The 21724-nt window shown below is 44.9% G+C and overlaps 1 protein-coding gene across 4 annotated transcripts in view; it reads left to right on the top strand.

Annotated features, from left to right (window-relative positions):
- rerea (arginine-glutamic acid dipeptide (RE) repeats a) overlaps nucleotides 1-21724 on the top strand; it is a 249906-nt gene that overhangs the window by 106461 nt on the left and 121721 nt on the right. For all 4 annotated transcript variants that reach the window (XM_084333675.1, XM_084333674.1, XM_084333673.1 and 1 more), the window contains exon 3: nucleotides 17216-17709. In XM_084333675.1, the coding sequence (XP_084189801.1) occupies nucleotides 17358-17709 (352 nt within the window). In that variant the 5' untranslated portion in view covers nucleotides 17216-17357. The remainder of the gene's footprint in view (nucleotides 1-17215; nucleotides 17710-21724) is intronic.

Genomic DNA, 21724 nt, shown 5'->3' with positions numbered 1-21724 from the left:
CAGAACGTGATCTATAGCCCCAAATGCATTATATTGATGATGAAATACAGTTTGATGGCAATCGGGGCGATATAAAAAATTTCAATTGGACGTACTTCTAGAATGATCTACGTATGATCTGATGATGACCGGATGGGCGGGGGATCGTTTATAATTCCGTGGGCAGCGTTATATCATTCATCTAGTGTGGGTCATATGTTCATCATAACAGTTTATATGGAACACGTTCAAGAATAACGCTAAATCTTACCGGATCTTCCTCGCGCCGTTGGACGATCAGCGTGGTGTAGACCGTTTTCGATTATGGGATGTTTATCCTGATGAACCATTTCCAGCTTGTATAATACTATATACGTCCAAATCATGTTGTTTATCGAGTTATTGGCAATGGATCGCATATATTGTGACGAGCCAGAGTGCCGGCAGCCAAACCGAGTGCCCGGAAGTAATATGGCCGACCAGCTAGAGCTGCCGCGATAACCGCATTACCGCGGTATCGCTGTTGCATCACGCTCACCGCAGAGTTAGGCTGAATACCGCGTCACCGCTGTTTTTTATCATAATAATAAAGTTGGCTTGCGGCTTGCGGCTCTGCAGATATACCCTACTCGGTTCCAAGCGACCCTATTGGGTAGAAGTGGTACCAGAAAAGGCATGTGAAACATTGCAGACCACTGACTGGTCAGAAGAGAGACGCGTCACACTTTGTAGCCTCTGAACGAAAACAGAACGCCGCGCCGCCATCTTTACTGCCTCGCTAAGGATGCATTTCATTCAGGATTTGTTTGCGACAGAACCAAGTGCAATAAACAAAAAATAATGGATTCACTGTGTATTCTGCCTTATTTATTGATGAAACAAAACCGACATCAACCCAATTTACCACCGAGCGGAGAGTTTAGTGTCACAACAAGATCGCTGATGTGTTAAGTTTGTTGTTGTTATTAGCCTAATGCTACCGTCAGCCGATATACACGAGAGGTAACGTTAAACCCGGGTTTGCTTGGTAGAATACACAATGAGAGGTAACGTTAGCTTTGGCAGAATAGACGCAACGAGAGTCTGGTTAATGTTGTTATTGATTGATTGATTGATTGAAACTGTGTTAAACTCTGGCTTGCTGCAAGCCCTCGGACATCTATGCCCACGGAGCTTTCAGTGTACACAAGCGGCGCCGCCTGCGTCCCCACACGGAGACAAACGGAGTAGTACCTGGCTGCAGTGGAAAAGGAACGAAGTACCAGGTGCCTAAAGCGGGTCGAGTCAAGTAGGTACTATGCAGTGGAAAAGCGCCATTAGACTAGAGGCAGGCTATAAGAGTAGACTACTAAAAAAAAAAATGCATTCAAACTTTTTTTTTTTTTTTTTTGCGCACTGTGCGGTAATACCACGGCGGTAGAAAATATTTCGCAAATTCGTGCGGTAAGGAAAATATCAATACCGCGGCAGCTCTACGACCAGCACAACCTCCACAGCACTTCCTGTTTGGCGATTGCGCCGATCGGCCACCAGATGGCGCTCCTGAACCGCCAGAGAGCTCAGTGGGTCCTCCTGGTGGATCTCAGGCCAGCGGAGGGGAAATATGAATCCGATCACAGATTTTTGAAATATTGATATTAAAGACGCTGTAAAGCGTCCTTCGGCAACTTGAGCATGGCCGGGAATGACGCTGTAAAGCGTTTCCCGGCAGTTAAAGTGTTAATGTTGTTTGTGTCTCGGAAAACGCTCGCATATCGCAATGGCAGACTTTCAGGAAGTAAAAGAGAAAATGAGAGCTTCCGATTGGTCATTTCCTTTATTTTTTCTTGAAACCAGTCACGTCACTCTACTGTGATTGGACTGTTGGCTTGAGTGCAATGTAACACCGTGCGAGTAATTGATTTTTCCGTTTCGCACACACATATTTCTAGGGGTATATGCGAGCAATATGGTCGCACTGTAGAGCCCTGGACTGTTGTATTTACTACATCTCCCATGACTCTTAGCGGGGGATGACGTAGCTTACGAGAGACGGGTCAAAGAGGAATGGAAGCGTTAGCTAGCTTACCGCTAACGTTAGTTCAAAAGGTTTTAACTGCAACGGGCATATAGTAATGGCGAGGATATAAAGCATGATAAAGACGCATTTATTGGATGCGTTGCTCGCGGAGTTTACATAGAAACAATGCGACTCCCAAGAGTAGTTGGTTATCACAGGCTGCAGAACGCAGGAAGAGCTGCCAAGCTGCTCACGTTACAAGTTGCACGCTTTGATTACGTCATCACAACAACACTTTAGGTTACGAACGTTACGTAACCCTGTTCTTCGACATTCAGTGATATATTTTCGGTGCTAAAACCCTTTCGGCCGAAAGAGCCTTTTTAACAATTTTCGGCCGATAATTTTCAGTGGCCGAATTTTCGGTGCATCCCTAATTTTTTTGGTATATGTTTTGGCATATATTGTTAAATATGTGCAAAATATGACCGGAAGTGATCTAAAAGGGTTCAAAAGTAATCTTTCATTTCAGATAATGGACATTCAGGGCTGTGGAGCTGTCCCCTCAGGGCCATTTGGAGCTCTCACAAAGAACACAGAAACGGGGAGAAATGGAGGGGGATTTAGGCTTATTTTTTAGATGGAGTTAGGGGCTTAGACCCTGTCGAGCACAAACACACAGACACTGATCGTCATGGTTGGGGGGTTTGACTACCTGTGGCTGTCGGACAGGGATAGGCGAAACCCAGTGGCCATCAGTTCACAAGAAACTTACATGTTTAAGAGATGTAATTCGCCGTCTCGCCTGTTCTCTTCAGACGACAGTAGTTCATTGTTATGCGTAGCGTCATTGTGCTCAAGCACCTCCTTGTTGTGCAGAGACACTTGTTAAAACCACAAGTATCTCCAGGCAGGTTTTAAGTGTTCCGTGTTTGAAAAGCCCCAAGCTATCTTCGCCAGAGCAAGGCTTTTACCTACTGAACTAACCCCAGATGCTAAAAATAGGGCTTTCCAGAACACATCTCTCCGGCAGAAGGAAATATGTGGTTACTCATCAGTGAATTCGAGAAACAAGTGGAGCAGACAAGTGTCTTTGCCCTGCCAATGTGAACTAAAGTAGAGAGGGAGCTTGGAGAATAAAGCAGGCTATGATTTACCTGGTAAGACAAAGCAGGCGGGTGGTGCACAGACCACAGAGAATAGCTTATGAAGTGGGCTCCCCCCTGCCTCTAGCACAGCCTTTCATTCCGCTGTTGTTTCTAGTGGATAGCAGCTTAGATTAGATTCCACCGAGTAATGGATTGGAGCGGACAAAAAGCTGCTCCAACTCAACACACCACGCAGCCCCGGCTACACGCACGGCTGAGGATCTGGCTGTTTTATTCCCATCAATTTGAGTCGCCCCTCATTGTTAATAACCCTGTGTGTATTCATGCTAATGTTGTTCAGCTCTAATCTGTATTCATGCAGAGTATTTCCCGTTCAATCCCTCCGTAAAGCCGGCACCTAAATCCTTGCCAATCATGTTCTGCTACTTCATAATTCTCTGATTGAATATGCTATGAATGATTTTTCAATCTCCACTGAGGGAAAAAATAAAAGAGTGCTTTGCTACGCTCTTTTTATAGTCTTTTTGGTTCCGTTTTGTATTTAAATGTAGACCATGGCAAGTCTGTCCTGTTTCATAAATATGCTGCGGGCGTAGATGTAGAGTATTTAGCACTATATATCCCAAGTTAATCAATTACTAGAATCTGAAATAAAAGAGCCCTTCCAGCGTCACCCCTCCATCCATCCAGTGAGAGAAACGGAGCCTGCGTGGACATTTATTCCTTGCTGGGGTTTGATTGAAATCGCAGAGATGAACATGTATTTGGGTAAACGTGGGAGTGATTTGAATGAATAAAACATGGATCCTTTAAAAAAAAAATATATATATATATATATATATGAAAACTGTTGGGTAAAGAGGCAGAGAGTGAGAGTGAGAGGCAAAAGCAGTGTTTAGTAACAGACCTGCTGTGTGGCCATTGTGGGGGATGATGTGTTAATCGAGCCACAAACTGTGTGGTTTTGCAGGCCAAAGGTCTCATTTAAACAGCCTAGGAAAGGAGAAATGGATTTGAGCGGGGCCCCGCTGGCTGCTAGCCCTTGACTCTATTGCAGTAATGTAAATTGTGGATTAGTTGCTGTTGGCTGAGCCCCCCCCCCCTCTCTGTCTCTCTCTCTCTCTCTGCCTGCCCCCTCCTCTTTTCCATTAAGACAGCTGGTATCTTTCAAAGGGTCCTGGCCTAGTGATTGATGTGTAATAGCTGCAAGCCTCACCTGCCCCCTCACAGCGTTATTCAGAGGCCAAGCAGCTCCGCTCTCCTTTCTACTGAGCACTTTGTTAGCATGGCAGTGGGCGGGGGAAACTCTCTTTCTCTCTCTCCCTTTCGCTCTCCCTCGCTTTCTCTCGCTTTCTCTCTATCTCTTTATCCCTCCCTCTCAGCCATCAATGCATTATGACTTTTCACTGCCACACTATTACTGCTTCACGTTCTCCGACTCGCAGGGATTCTTACTCCCTCGGCTTGTTCAACTTCAAGTTGCTCTTTTATCTACATCAAGCTACACCTACTGTGTTACAACACCATGTGGTAACCATAGTAATGTCAACATATTGCTAATTAGCCTTTTACACAATTAAATATATGCACAGCTCCATATAGACATAAATCATTTGTATTGTGCTGAATCTAAAAGTATTATTGCAACAGAAAGCTAATTGCAAAGATACGGTGAGAAATGGTACGCTAGTATTAAAGTGTGCCCAGATGTAGGCTATAACGACGAGGCCCAGGTTGGAGAGGTGCTCCCATGCGTCTCAGCAGCCCTATGACATCAAAGGAGAACCCGCTACCCCTCCATTTGCAACAGTTCAGAGTCCTCATTGCTTCTGGTGGAAGAGGCTTATGTTACTGATTAGAGTAGAGAAGGGGTGCTTAGCTCACACACAGGCTCTGGCAGCCACCAGGATTAGAGGCGTGCTATCAACTGATACCTCCGTCAATATTTTCATGTCCCTCGCACCTCCAAGACACCATGCTGGATATGGATACCGGATGGGCGGTATGTATTTTGGCACGCCATCGGAGGTGTGTGTATGAAGGGTGGGAACGTGCATGTGTGTATTTTTGTACTCTCCTGGGCTTGGGAGTGTGTGTGTGTGTGTGTGTGTGCGCGACTGCGCGTGTGCCCTGGTACCCTGATGAGTTACCAGCGGTCGCCCTGGTAACTCATCATTAGGTGATTAATAGGGCCGTGACGAGGCTGCGGTTTAATCAGGCCCGGTGTTTGTGTTGAAGCCGACGACAAGAGCAGCTGCCCTGTCAGTTGGTGTCTGCTCACGAGATGACAGCCCCACCGTCCAAGAGTGCCGTTGTTAAACGCTGCCTCGCTGCGTGTGCGCCTGCCAAAACCTTCCTTCTCCCCCCCCCCCACTCCGCCTCACCCCCCTCTCCGCCTCACCCTCCTCTCCATCGCTCTCCCTCTCTCAATAAACGCACGTCTCCTTGCAGACACGCTGCACACATTTTCACCTCTAGCTGGCTCTCTGCTTTCCCCTGCTTCTCCCTCCTCCCTCTGTCCTTCCCTCTCCCATGCTGCTATCATGGCCATGGTAACACGGGTGCTGATTGCCAGGTCTGGCCCCTCAGGGGGCAGTAATGGCTATTTCTAGTTAATCTGTAGTGGGGGGAAAAAGCAAACACTGGCAAGTAAGTGAGAAGCCTCCTTTGTAAGGCCCACTGTGTAGGGGCAGTGTAGTGAGAGCAGCCTGCTCGGAGGCCTCTGCCCAGCTCTCTGCCCAGCTCTTCCAGTTTTTATGGATAATTTCATTATAGGACGAGAAGGTGGCAGCCACTTCTCTTCAACGATGATAGCTGAGCATGGCAGCAGACTGACATGGCAAATCACAGGTTCACACTCTCTCACTTACTCTTCCTTTCTCTCCTCTCCCCTCTCTGTCCTCTTCCCCCCCCCGCTTTATCTCTTTCTCTCCCTCCCACTCCTCCTGCCAGTGGATTGTCGTGCTCTCCCCTCCAGAGCTGTCATTTCACATTAACATGGCAATGACTGTCAGCCCGGGCAGCCGACTGGGGTGGAGCGCAGTCCAGCTAGCCAGTGTACACGCACGCTCTTACACACACACGCACGCTCTTACACACATGCGCACACACACACACACACACACACACACACACACACACACACACACACACACACACACACACACAGTGAAATGTAGTCTGGTTGTCTCATCATCGCAGCTGCTCACCAGAGAAGCCAGCTAACAAACTTCACCATTTGCTTAATTCATGTGGGTTCTGTGTTGAACGGAAGACGAGGCTGGAGGGGGCTGGGTGCCCTGATAATGATATTGACTCCTGTGTGTTTGGACTCTTTGTTTTCATTCAGAAACACCAATTCATGTACGAAAATGATTAAAATGACAGAATGAAACCATTTTCGTATTCAACACATAACTTACACAATTAACACTTTGGCAATGTTGTTTTCTTACTTTGGCAAATCGGTGCGCAGATGAGTAATTCACTTGCTCTAATTGACACATTACGAAGCACGGAAGCGACAGTGGTTAAAAACTAATGGAGCAAGGTAATCATGAGTTTGTAATTATGATGCGTTCCGCCGGCTGTTTACAGATTATTTTGGGGTTTTGAAGTGGTGTTTTGATGCCTCCGCTACGGCACAGCCATGACCCGAGGCGTAGTGTTTTCTTTTCGGGGTTGTCTGTCCGTACATGCATCCGTCCCATTCTTGTGAGCGCGATATCTCAGGAACGCCTAGAGGGAATTTCTTCAAATTTGGCACAAATGTCTACTTGGACTCGAGGATTAATTGAAAATATATTGCTGGTCAAAGGTCAAGGTCCGTTCTCTCGTCAATGCGATATCTCAGGAACGCCTGGAGGGAATCTCTTGTAATTTGGCATGAATGTCCACTTGGACTCAAGGATTAACTGATCTTGTTTTTGAGAGGTCAATGTCACTTTGACCTCACGTCCGTCGCATTCTCTTGTGAATGCAGTATCTCCGGAACACTTTGAGGAAATTTCTTTAAATTTGGTACAAATGTCCACTTAATACAGACTAATACTGAGATTTATGGGAGATGTCAATGCAGACTACTACTTTAATTGGTCTCTTAACCACGCCCTCATGTTTAAGCCCCACCCCTATACATAAACTCCACCTCTTTTTTTTTATCATGAACCGTTTGTCATAGGGGATTTGTGGGTGGCGCTAACGAACTACTGCTGTGCAGATTTCAATAAAACAGACTATTCTGAGTCAAAGATACACGATTGTTTTGGCATTTGATGCGTCTTTACAGATTTGATCTTTGAACAATAAAAGCAGATCCGGTCAATTGTGTGCTGTGTATCTTTGCCTTGAATGGAATGTTGGGGAGTGGTTACCATGGTTACGTGTTGTCTTGCTGGAAGAACGATTCTAAACATTCAGTGAGAAGTTGACAGTTGGTCAAACTACACTTCAAGTGAGAAATAGTTCCTATACTCATAAAATGGCAACAGTGGTTCCAAAATAATAATGTTGATGTATTGTTTGTAGAGGTGAATGAGGAGTCTGACATGAGGTGGATGGCAGGGACAGCAGTGGTCACTAGCTTACTTGTAGATGACTTTAAATAAGAGGTAAGAGACTGCTGATTCTTTTACAAGTTCAACTAAAGTGAAATGATAACGATTTAGCCTATTGCTAAAAAGGTTACTGACCAATACGTGAGTCTAGCCTAGTCTCTAGTAGTGTTTGGGAACAGTGGAGAGCTGAAAAGCCCCTGAACTAACTGTCTCAGAGGAATCCTACTGCCAGTAAGCCTGCTATCATCAACCAACGCCTCTCTGAAGATCGCTAATACAGCAGGGAATCCCCTTTAGATCATTGTGGGAGACATACATGCAGCGTCTGTCATTCTACTCCTTCCTCCTCTCTCTATTTACAACTCCCAGCCCCTCCCTTTCTCCTCCTCACTCTCTCTAGCCCCTTTTCGCACATCTGACCTTAACGCAGACGTTCAAATTGTTCCGCACAGAGTTTACCCTCCCTCCCAGAACACAAGCAGGTCATTGTTCGTAGAAGCAAGTAGGCGTATTGATTAACGTAGACTAACTACACTCCTCTCAACAATGTTGCGTACAGATCCTGTTGGTAGTTAAATGAAAACGTATGGGTTGTGGAGAAAATTATATCTGTTATTGTTGTTCTCTTCAATTTCATCCAAGGATGAGACGCACAAGGCATTTGTCTCATCAAGATTTGAGCGTGATTGGCTGTATGAAAACGATTAGCCTATTAAGTGGTCATAATTAAATAGATACGCTTTTGCTCAATAATGTTTTGAAACTAGGCGCTGTATTTTTCAAATATCAAGTCAAGATGATATGCTGACCAGTTTGCTTCACTGTCTGACTGAGGATGAGAGATATGAAACGCTGTTTGCTCATCATGAGTTTATGAGTTATACAAATGTTTTGGATAGATTGTAAACGATGTATATATGTTTTTTATACTGTATGGACCACCGTTGTTGGCTTATTTCACTTACGGAATACCGTTGAATACCCTTATTTAATTCAATTTCAAGTCTTTATTTTAACTTGAAAAGGTTGAGGTTGCCCTCATTTGCAAGATGTCAAGTTACATGGCGGTTAAAAAATATATTTAAAATGATGATCTAACATACACCGGTCAAGGGGGTAGGCTACTTTTACCTTCCTGCGCCATGCCCTCACTCCACCTAGGCGTCCCCCCTCGCCTAAACCAGGGGTTCCCAAAGTTTTCAGGTCACGACCCCCGGAATAATGGTGTCGGAGAGCCGCGACCCCCACTGTTATAGGAGGCAAAAAAATTAAAAATTAAAATTAAATAAAAATTAAAAAATTATATATATATATATATATTTTTTTTAATGGAAATGTATGGTTGAAACATGCAAGCGTTCAAACGCACACACACTAATACGCATTGGAGGCTTTTAACCAGGGCAGGACTGGGGAAATCATTCAGGCCAGGAAATATAGTGCGAAATATAGCCCCAGTCAGGCCACTTTTTAAGCAGGGTCTGGGGGTACCCCACCAGGAAATTTTTTGTTACAAAGACTTCATTTCCTGCATTCTGGTGCTGGAATTTTTTTATTTGTACCCTTTAAATGCCAGTGTTTGTGATGGCATCACAAATTATTGTTAAAAAACAGGCTAGCATTATATGATTAGCAACAACACTGATTTTGATGGATTTTCAGTTTTTTTGTAATGTTAGATTGAAAATAATACAATCTTTTATTCAACTTCAGCCCTGATCATAACACCACATATTCATTTTATAATTCTAACCCTTTAAATGCCAGTGTGTGATGGCATATATTTGCAATATATCAAATGCAAAGTAGATTTTTCTGGGGGGGATTATTACAGGCTAGCATGTGTCAATGATTAGCAACGACACTGATTTTGATGGATTTTTAGTTTTTTGTAAGGGTCCCGCCTCCACCAATCACATAACGTGTGTGTGTGTGAGAGAGAGAGATAGTTCTCCAACTTGTGTGAGTTGCAGTGATCTCCTGGTTGTTCCCCACCTAAGTTATCTAACTATTGCGCCGCTGCAACTAGAAACACTGGCCTGGCCTGCTTCTAAGTTCAGTGGCCTGACTGCATAATTTTTTTATTTAAAAAATAAATAAATTGGAAATCTTTTTTTCCCGCGGCCCCCACTTTGGGAGCCACTGGCCTAAACCAATCAAACAATGCAGCACCTCGCCGCAGCATGGTGCGTTGGTGTGGATGAGACATTTGTGTGACATCATCAGGGCTCGAAATTGCGACCAAATCGGTCTCATATGCGACCGAAATTGTATCTGTGCGACCTCAAAATATAATTGGGAGCATTCGTGCAAGTGCAAATAATTGTTCTGGTGCGACCCCCCCCCCCCCCCCCCCCCCCCCCCCTCCTCTTGTTGACGCACACACGCTGCCCTCCCCCTCCCCCTCACAGACCCGTCTCATTCACACCGGAGATAGCAAGCGTGCAGCTCCTCTTTCAACATCACTGAAGCATTAAACAATGGCCCAGGGGGGCGGCTAGGTGGTGTAGTGGGCAAGGCGCTCGCCATCAACGCTGGAGACGCTGGGTTCGAATCCAGCTCTCGGTGTTGCTATCAGCTTGGCTGGTCGTTCATACTAACACAATTGGCAGTGTTAGGGGTGGGAAAGCTGATGGGTGGGTCCTGGGCGTTGTGGACAGTTCGGTCGGGGCGCCTGCACAGCGAGGGTAGGATCTGGAGGGAGGTAGTGTGACCTTCCACACACGTTACACTCTCCCGGTGAGAATCTGCGCTGTCAGGCTGGCTGCCGGCTGGCTGCACATGCGTCGGAGGAAAGCATGTGACAGTCTCCGGCCTCCCGGACCAACAGTAGGGGGGAGTGCGCAACAACCAGGAAGGGGGTTGGGAATTGGCATAACGACTAACAGTGGGATGGGAGAAAAATCGGAAAAAAGGAGGGGGAAAAAGATTAAAAAAAAAACAATGGCCCAGGAAACTATTCACTTTAGTTTAATACACGAGGTGTTGTCTAACGTTATCTAGCTGGCTAGCTACTGATAGCTCATAACATCATTGGCCTTCGTTTTTGCAGCTGTGGCTAACGTTAGCTAGCTGTTGTGCTCACGGAGGAGACAAAACTGGGAACGAGGTTACAATGGAGTGGAGCTAACTAACTGTACAAATCGATGTGATTGGCTGAGACTGTGTTGTGGATTCGGGTAGCCAGCTAGCAGCTAACATCAACTCAACGTCAACACTCTGTTGACACTGAGCTAGTTTGCCGACAGAAATGTAACAAACAATATGGTCAGTGCGTAACCCTTATCCCCAACACATAGTTCAGTGTGTGAATTATGTTGAGCCACCACAAAAGATTAATCCAAAATGTAATCCAGTAAGAATAGTACTAGGCTATATAACATACATCTTTGCAAGTAGATTACATTAGCAAAATGCCCTTTTGACATGTAGCCTACATAATCATGAAAGTTTATTTGGAAGTATTTTATATTCTGTACTTAGTTTGAAAGTGGTCAGACAGTTCCCTCTGTGTAATACAGACAGTCTTCACACATTCATAAATAACACTTACAGAAAAGCTTATTGTGCACTGTAATTTTTTTATGTACAGAATACCGTGAAACCGTGGTATTTTTTACCAAGGTTATCGTACCCTCAAAATGTCATACCGGCCCATGCCTAGTCTACACTATAGGTCACACTACACTATAGTTTAAGGTAGGGATGCCCCGATCACGTTTTTTGCCACCGATACCGATCACCGATCGTCGTGAGCCATATCGGCCGATACCGATCCGATACCGATCGTTTTTGATTAAAAAGAAATTAAAAATTATTTTATATATTTTCTTTTTTTTTATATAAAATGTATATATTATATAATTAGACTTGTACTTGTATTATCTGCGAGACATCGCCACCACGCAACAAGTCAAAATGCTCGCTATCTGCAAACCGCGCCACTGTCTGTGTACTCTAGTAGCCTCCAGCTCCAAAAAGGATTCTCCGGCGCTGCAGCTGGGCCCTATTGGTATAACGTTACTACTGTCACATTCAGCAAGCCCTCAGCTCGAATACGCATTCAATCAATGTTATAAGACATTGATATCAGGAGCTATCTGTAGCTACTGCTAGCCGGCTAGATGACGTTAAGACAACTATTTAGTTCAATCGGACATTTCGTTTTGAACTGTGAACTAAGGTCAGCTAACGCAAGCTAACGCAAGCTAACGGAGATATCAACATGGACTACTAGACTTCCTGGGGCATTTGTTGATATCCGGAGCTATCAGTAGCTAGCCGGCTAAATACCGTTAGACAATGCCTACTAAAAGTGAATAGTTGACTGGGTAATTTTGTTTAAACAGTAACGATAGCTAGGTAGCTAACGTTAGCTCAGGTCGAATGCACTATCTAGACTCAGCAGAGGAGGTCCGCCTCTGTGTTTACAAACTCTACACGGGTACGGGCGGGGCTAGGGAGGAGGAGCAGTTTGCAGGTCCTGTGCGTCTGAGACAAGCGAGTGAGATATCCACTTGATCAGTTTCCGCGATCGGCGAATATGACTCATTATCGTAATTCCCGATCGCATATTTATACTGATTATCGGCCGATAACGATCGGTGGCCGATCGATCGGGGCATCCCTAGTTTAAGGCTACTTTCACTGTTTTACTGCATTACAGTACTGTTATATTGTAGTTTTTTTTTTTTATCAATAAAAAATATATTACATATATTGTTGGTGCTCCTTACATTTTAGTGGGTGCTCCTAAATTTTTGCTGGTGCTCCCAACTTTTTGAAGTTGGGAGCACCAGTGCTACCAAGTAAAAATGTTAATTTCGAGCCCTGATCATACTGTGAGCTCTTGAACCGTGCCCAATCCCTCACCTTCCGCTGTGATCCATTGGCCACCGCAGTGTGCGCAAGGCTTGCGTCCGGCAACATTAAACTTTTCGCAAAACTGTGCTCCATTTTCTTTGGGCAACCCCATGTGGTAACAACCACCAGAGTCCAACACAACTACCCCCCCCTAGGCCTGCCGCGATAAGCAATAAATCGATTAATCGGCGCGATAATTAAAATTAATGCAATGATTTTGACGGGCGTGATTAATTGCTATTTGCGCGTTTGTTTTAATGAGGCGGAACCAGTACCCCTCGTCAGTCACACTCCGTGTGGCCTTACTACAGAGTACAGCACGGGAGCTCCGTGGGGCACTAGCAACGCCACATATAGCTTAACTACATTTCTCAATAGTGTTGCTCCTTTTAACCAAGTAGCGTTCTTTGTAGTGTAACGTTAGCTATTTTTAGACCCAAGTAGTTACTCGCTACTGCCCGGAGAAACTGGACTGCTAAAGATCTAGCGTTGATGCTCATTCAATGCTAACAACATTAGCTAAATAGCTAACAAACTAAATACAACGTATAGCATAGCTACAACACAGAATAACGTTAATACAATTACATGCATCATTGTTTACAATGAACGGGTGGGGCTAGTCAAAGGACTGGACACGGGGACAAGTTAAACATGAATTAATTTATTATAACAGGTAGTTTCGAGTCGTGCCTACGCACCACAGGGCTATTCTATTATATACGGCTTTGACGCTTCCTCCTCATCGTTGATTGCCTGTAGTAGCTGCATCTAACATTAGTAGCCAACGTTAAAACTAACCTAAAGTTAGTTGTTCACCAACAATCTCAACATTTGTTTTATCATTAGCTCAAAAACACAGAACCGGACGAGACAAATTGTCCGCTCATACGTTCTTCTAGGATAATAACAACAATACTTCCGCTCCGGTCGGTGGGCTTCAAAATAAAAGTCTAAAACACCGGAAAAGACGGAGCGGTGGGCTTCAAAATAAAAGTCTAAAACACAGGAAAAGACGTTTATTTTGTACAGCGTTTTCCTCCACGAGTACTCGAGTACATCATGTGATCAATCGATCTGGATTATTTTTGCCCATCCCTAGTTTATCCTGTGCTGAAGTCTCCATTCCAATAGAGATATTTTGGTGTTTATTTGATTATTGTTTCACTGCCTTTTTATTTATTACGTTTCCAGTTTTTTCCTCACACTTTATTAACATTTTGTACATGGTACCGCGGCGCAAGGTACATTAATAATACATGTACATGTTAAAAGGATGACACAAAAAGCCAGACAGAGGGCTTGTTTCCAGTTTTAGTTTGTTTTATAATAAACAATCAAACTGAGCATTTTTTTATTTAGGATATTTAAAATGTCTTCAATGTTAAATAAAAGTGTATTGCACTTTGAAACGGTGTCCTTGCATTATTATGCTATTATCATTATATTAGTGAACTTTTAAAAGAAAATTGAGAACTTTTGGGAAATAAATTTCTCCAAAAAATAAATTCTCTAACCGGTCGCAATAATATCGCAATTAATCGCAATTAATCGCCCAGCAAAATGTGTTTATCGTGGCAGGCCTACCCCCCCCCCCCCATTCAAAATAAGGGACAATTGTGTTTTTCACCGCATTGTCTGATTAGATCTGAATGAGCCAGTGAGTGGGTAGTTTATTTGATATAATTGACAGTGCTCTGGGAGGATTCAGTGGAGGAGGCTTATGAAAGGAACAAGTTTAGATATGCAGATTTGGCAGCAGAAACTGAACAGCGAGGATGGAGAGCTAGGGAATGTCCAGTAGAAGTGGGATGCAAAGGTTCATCGACTATATTGGGAGACTAAAATATTGGGCGGAGTTTGCAAAAGGCTGTAAAGGAGATGTCGGGAAGAAGCATTGAAAGGAAGTGGATTTGGTTGAGGAGAAATAATGTCAGCTGGGGGGGCCAAATTAAACAAAGTTATATTTCATATGTCATATTGTTATCAGGAATAGTTTTGTTTTTGACATAAGGATAGGATAAAACAAGGAGGTTCTGCATCTGGGTATCATGGATTCATGGACAGTGAGAGCTAGCATGAAGGCGGTGCTTGTAGGAAGCTGGAGCTAACTGTCTAGCTTTCCCAAGGTGTCGTGGGCCTAACTTAATAAAACACCAGTGAAGGAGGTGCCCACTTGATAACCATGATGATATGCTGGCTCTCACTGCCTATCTATTAGGGATGGGTGTGAGTAATCGATTACTTGAGTACTCGTAGTTTCAACTGAACTGGAGTGTTTTTTGAGGGTGCTCGATCTATTATCAAAAGTGCTTGTCTCGCTTTGAACTCCCGCAAGGTGTGAGTTGTTGCAGGAAGACAACACTGGTCAGCTGTGGAGCAGGAGAGTGCACCGCGGAAACTTTGTTGTGTTGAAATCTAGCTTAGCGTTATCTAAAAGATAAAAACAGCGGTTCGTGTTTGTGCATCTCCAAATTGTACCAATAAGTCATGTCGCCTTTGCGTAGCGTTCATAGACTAGTAATGATATAGTTCCATGTGCGATGGTAACTGACAATACGCATTAAGTATTGCGTATATTTCTGTGCATTGTTATGTCCACTGAGTGAGGCATATTCAAATCGGTAGTGTGTATTAGGGCTGGGCGATATGGCCTAAATATGATATCACGATATTTTCTGACCTTTCGGCGATACACGATACACATCACGATGTTTTTCTTTTTTACCCCAAACAATTCATTATGAGGCTTACCAAGACAGTATTTGAGTTTGCAAGCTAACATTAAAGACAAAATAAAATACCCATGCATTTAGCATTTTTATATTAGATTTAGATTATTAGATTATATATTGCATATGAGATATTATATGATTTAGATATGAAATATGATGAATTGAAAATGGGGGACCCTGATGTAAACAAGACTAAAGTCTTTCTCTGGTCTGCATCCCCTTAACAATTGTATGTATTGAGCTGTACTGTACCCATTCTGCAATATGTTAAAGTTTTAAATCAATCAATCAATAAATAGCATTTTAGCATTTTTATGAAACTACTGTATATATGTATGTCTCTAAATGTTTTGATGAATTGAAAATGGAGGACCCTTATGTAAAAAAGCCGAAAGTCTTTTTCTGGTCTTCATCCTCCTGTACTGTATTGTACCCATTCTGCAACCTTTTAATACAGTTTTCATTCATTCATTCTGACGGAAACATAATCATTTTGATTGACAGTCGAGTCTGCCAATGACGTCACACCGCTTGCACCCGCCCTGCTGTTCTTAGCACCAATCGGCAAGCGTTTGACTTCCTGAATGTCCCGTGTGCTAAACATCAACAAAGCTACTAACGTTAGCTCCCCGCGGCCGTCGAGTAGGAGACCAGTGCTTGACTAAATGAGGCATAATGATTTTACTACAACGAATGTTATAATAAAAGCCTTTCCATACATCTGTCTGATTGAAAACTTTATTAACAGACCGCGGAATGGGCATATCTCAGCACAGGCTGAGATATGAACGAGTAACGTGTGGACAGATTGACGCGACACAATCCTCTTGGGCAAAACATCACGATATCCACGATACGTTGAAAAAGTGTATCGTTAATGAACTGTACCCGATATTTATATAATATCGTCATATCGCCCAGCCCTAGTGTGTATGACTCCGATATATTGTTATTGCTGCTGCCATATGTTTTAAGATGCATTCTAAAAGTGTATTTCCCTATACAATAACTTGAGCACTCCTCAAGTAATTCATGCAAGTATTCAATCTGGGAAAACATGACTCTTGCCCATCCCTACTATCTATCTACACATTGGGTTGTGGTGCCAGTAGGGGCCATGTGGTAGATATGTAGCATCAGCATTGTTGTCACTATCTGGAGCTCATGGGTTGAAGTTGGCAATGCTGTGTAATACATTCAAGTTTCAAGTTTCTTTATTAGTTGTCATACAAACAAACATACACAAACATTCATAGTGTGTATTGTAGTTCCATTACTTCCATAGTATAATTACATTATTAATTATATTATATTATAGGCACCTTCTTTATCTAACTGGAATTGGGTTTCTTCATTGAGCGCTTATCCTTATCATTAGGGCACAACTAGCTTGTGTTTTATTATAAAAATGTCTCCTTCCTTCCTTTTTCCTTTCTCTCTATTTACAACTCCCTTTCTCCTCCGTCTCTCTCTCTCTCTCCTCTCGTTCTCTCTCTCTCTCTCCTCTCGTTCTCTCGTTCTCTCATTCTCTCATTCTCTCATTCTCTCATTCTCTCATTCTCTCTCTCTCTCTCTCTCTCTCTCTCTCTCTCTCTCTCTCTCTCTCTCTCTCTCTCTCTCTCTCAGTAGACTAGAGCGGGAAGGTTTGAAGGTTGTGTTCTTTTGATAAAGCTGTTCAGTGCTCTCCAGAGTATACATGGCTGTGGAGGGAAGTGCTAACAATTACTCTGAGGTTAAGGAGAGCCAGCACAGCTCATTGCCTGACTTCCAGGAGCTAATCTCTCCATTTTCCGCCAATACTTTTCTCTGCTGCAAAAATGACTATTTTCTAAATGTATTATTATTTATTATTATTATAATTACTTTTTTTTTTACACACAAAAGGTACCCACAGCCACAGTACTATATTATTGTAATGGTTATTGACTTTAGCCTGATGCTAATTGCTCTCTCTCTCTCTGTCTTTGTCCACAGCTTTTCTGAAACACTGGGGTTGTTGGTGTGGCAGAATTTCCCCTGGATTTGACTGTTAAATTCAGAACTGAAGCCCAGGCTCACAGTCTACCTTTCACGGAGGCCCAGCCGTGAGAGGACTGAGGAAGGCACGTGGCGGATCATGACGGCCGACAAAGAGAAGGAGCGAGAGAAGGAGCGGGACAGGGACAGAGACAGAGACCGGGACAAGAGGGACACTGGCAAGTCCTCGCGCCGCCAGGACGCAGAGAGCGAGAGCGCCAGGCCCCGGCGCAGCTGCACACTGGAGGGCGGCGCCAAGAACTACGCGGAGAGCGACCACAGCGAGGACGAGGACAACGACAACGGCAGCACGGGGGCCGGCGGCACGGCCGAGGACGGTGGCAAGAAGGGCAAGAAGAAGACGCCCAAGAAGAAGTCGCGCTACGAGCGCACGGAGAACGGAGAGATCACCTCCTTCATCACAGAGGACGATGTTGTTTACAGACCTGGCGGTAAGTCCCCCGCCCCCGGCGTCGGCAAGGGCCATGTGGCACTCACTCATACTTCACGGTGGCCAGGTGCCAAAGTAAATGCAGCTCACACCATAGTCACAATTTTCAATTCTCTCCATTTCTAGACCGTTTGAGCCCCACTTTAGCTTAACCCGCGCTCCCGTTTTTTGGTTTAGCCCGGTCGTTTTGTTTTCAAGGAGCTCATGTTCAGAAACGAGGTTCAGATACGTCTCCTTCACAGCTGCTGATTAGCTGCTGAGGGCTCCTATAGACTCTCAGGAGGAGGAGCAGCATAAGCACTCCCTCAGGCTACCGGCCTCTGCATCACACCTTCTATTCCGAGTTGACTCTCTCTGTCCTTTTGTCTTGAAGCTAAGTCAATAAAGCAAAGTGGTGCTTCCCTGAGATGATGTGATGGCAGCGCCGGTAACGACTGCATCGCTAACAGCAGGTGATTTGTATTAAAACAACCGGCTTGTCCCTTCGGGGGCCTGGAGCTGCTCTGGTGTCCTGAGGAGATCTCTCAGCCCAGGTGGAAGGGCTTCATTGCGGCGGCTGACTGGAGACTAAAAAGAGGGCTAACCTTTTCCCGGGCTGTAAACATGGCCTCTATTTCACCTGCTGTTTATAAATTGGATGTACTAGAGGGGGGGAAATGTCAACACTAGCAGTCAAAGGGAAGTCAGACTAGCTAGCGATGTGTGTGTGTAGTACTTTTTATTTTATTATTGCAGCTCAACTAGCCCCCCCCCCCCCCCTGCACCTAAATCATGACCGTCATGTCTTCTCATTTATCTAGTAGCTATACCGAAAGGTCATGTAGCAGGCAGCTCCACATTGCATGGTATAATGTGCCATTTAATGGTTTGATGTAGGAAATTACAACCCAATGGGTTAGGTTAGAAGTCTCTCAGTCCACCCAGTAGGGGTGGGACGATACATCGATCCAGATCGATACATCGATGTAATTATCAACGATCGAATCGGATCGATGCGATGTAATAAGATCGATTCATATCGATACTCTTATTTTGAAAATCCTGTGGCGAGTCTCATAACTGATTGTGTTAAATGGGCATATGATATCATCTCATATCGATTGCAGGCACCTGAATCTAATCGTATCGTATTGTATCGTGAGAGACTTTGTGATATCGGCAAATATCGTATCGTTGTCCAAAGAATCGATATCGTATCGTATCATGATGAAACTGGTGATTCCCACCCCTACCACCCAGCCACCCTCACCCCCCTTACCACTCCCTTTTAACCACTAAAGTGATGCTTTCAAGCAGGAACACATAATGAACTCTCTCCTCCCTTTCTAGCAATATAATCTTGTTGGCTAAATTATCTCTGTGTTGATATCGGGAGGTCCTTGAACGAGCTGCCAAGCTGAACCGAGACCTCATTCTCTCTCTCTCTCTCGCTCGCCGTCTTGACGTGGATCTCTGTATTTATTGTTTGATGAGAGAGAGCACCGCTACGTTGTGAAGAGCGAGGGGGACGGAAGCAGTCAGTCACTTCGGTGAAATATTGAAAAGATATATAAGCAAAGTCGAGCGTCTTTGCGGATTAGCCCCGGCCAATATTTATATTTCCACATCCGAGTGAACGGCAGAGCCGGCGGTGGTTGATGGGGAATATTTATGTTTCCTGTCCTGTCTTTTTATGAATATTTATGTTTCGTGTCCTGTCTTTCAATTAGTCTGACTGTAAGGCGCTACCTGCCTCCAGCGTGGAGTGGAGGGGCTTGGATTAGAGACCGTCTAGGATGCTGTGTTTTAGTAGCCTGTAATTCACCCCCTATTGTCAACATGGAATATCCTCCACGCCAGACCTCCTGCTGTCTCCTCCACTTATTGTTCAACTGATCATCCCTATGCGCGCGTGTGTGTGTGCGTGTGTACAGTGTGCATGCGTCCCTCCACTCTGCCTTGGTCATTCGCAGCAGCCTCTCTCCTCCAGCAATCAGATTTGATGTGCGCGGCTTAGGCAGGCACAAAGCCCGCGCTGGATTATGCTTTGCTAAATGTTAAATCCCTTTATACTCGTCTAGTGACACACAATATGTAAAACTGACCACCCTCGGAGAGGGATTTGCGCCGCCCCAGACGCGGGGAGAGGGAGGCAGGGTGGTGATGGAGAAACGGAGAGAAAGAGAGCGTGTGAGCCGCAACACCTCCTTTAATTGCTTTTGTTACCAAGAGCCAAGAACATTATAGACAGAGGACATGGCCGCGATAAGAGGTAAGCTAGTATTGAAACACCCCGCCGCTTACACACCCTCGATTTCAGATACCCCCCCCTCCCCACGCCTAGCCTCCATCCCTGGAAGATAGGAGCAGGAAGCTTAACGTGCATCGATTGGATGGGAGGTGGGTGGAAGGGGAAGTGCAGCCGGCCAATAGGGGAGCCTGTTGCTAAATCTCTGTCCAGTGCTGTTTTAAAGGCATAGTGTGTGGGTGTGGGTGGGGGGCGGGCAAGAGGTGTCCAGGTCATTTCTATGTCAGGATGCTGGCGTGGACCTGTCCATAGTGGTGCTGGCAGACCTGGCTGATCGATCATCGCTTTGAGGCTCTGTGCCTCCCCAGGCCAGGCTAGACACCCCCAGAGCACTGCACCCCCCCACCCCTACATTATAGATCCTCTCTCAGGAGATTCTACACAGCGCACCGCCATGGGGAGGATCAATAGGAGACACCCCAGCGGCTCTATCTCTCTCTCTCTCTCTCTCTCTCTCTCTCTCTCTCTCTATCAGCAAGCATAAACCCTATTACAGATTCACTAACACACATACAATTTGAACAAACACACGGTCACTCACTACAACCACAGACGTTCTGCCCAGACTGACACAGTCAGACAAACATGAATGCTCTCTCCCTCTCCAGCCGTAGCCAAGTCAGCTATGCTGTTCTTCCCTGCTCCTCTCTCCCCTGCAGTACAGCTCTCTCTGTAGCACTGCAGGGTGGCCGGCTGCCATAGCACGTCTCCCCTTCCCTGACTGACTGGCTGGCTTGGCCTGGCCTGTTTAAAATGGAGAGAGAGCTAATGGGAACCACCTGCCCGCTTCTCTCTCTCTCTCTCTCTCTCTCTCTCTCTCTCTCTCTCTCTCTCTCTCTCTCTCTCTCTCTCTCTCTCTCTCTCTGTCTCTGTCTCTGTCTCTGTCTCTCTCTGTCTCTCTCTGTCTCTCTCTGTCTCCCATGGCCAGTCCACTGTGTTTATTGACGGTACTGAACAGTAATACGTCATCCTTTAGTCTTTAGGTTTAAAGAGGGAGAAAAGAAAAGCTTGGGGATTTGAACTGGTATTTAGTTGCTTGCTTGCTACAGTGTGTTGTGCAGACAGGACCAGTCTCAGAGGATCACTTCTTGCTGTGATGTGTATGTGTGTGTAGCGCAGAAGGTGGGGGTGGAGAGTGTGTGTGTTGAGGTGGACAGCTGGCACCTCTCGCCGCAGCCACCGCAGAACCCTGGGGAGTGTGTGTGTGTGTGTGTGTGGAGCAGTAGTATGTCTGACTCACACATGTAGCACTAGGCAACCAGCTTTCATCCTCAGCCCCCCCCCCCCCCCACTTCCGCTGATCCAGGGTTGCCTATTGGCCTCAAGAAACAGCCACATCCTTGTTAAATGGTTCACATCTCTCTACCCCCACATGCCTCACCAAGACATTGTCTTTTCATCAACTTCAGTACATGAGAGAGAGAGAGTGAGAGACAGACAGACGGATGGAGAGAGAGAGATAAGTAAATCCAAATAAATTTTTGCTGCCCAAGATTCATATTGTGTGTTCAGTCAATTCTCCCGGTTCTAAGCGCCTTCATTAGAGTATGCCGTTGGAAACAGAATAATTAGTCCTTTTGAACAAAGATCAAGGAGTATGGTTTTATGGTGCAGCTATAACACATGGATGCTGGCGACGTTAAATGCAACGTATCATATAATTAACTTATTTTTTTCTTTTTTTTGCCCAGCAATATTCTAAACTTGACGATGGCTTGACATTGTGGCG

Source organism: Notolepis coatsorum (assembly GCF_963971535.1).
Source record: "Notolepis coatsorum genome assembly, chromosome: 17".
In the NCBI taxonomy this organism is placed as follows: domain Eukaryota; kingdom Metazoa; phylum Chordata; class Actinopteri; order Aulopiformes; family Paralepididae; genus Notolepis; species Notolepis coatsorum.
Note: the sequence above shows the minus strand (reverse complement) of the source record. Positions and strands in the feature narration are given on the sequence as shown.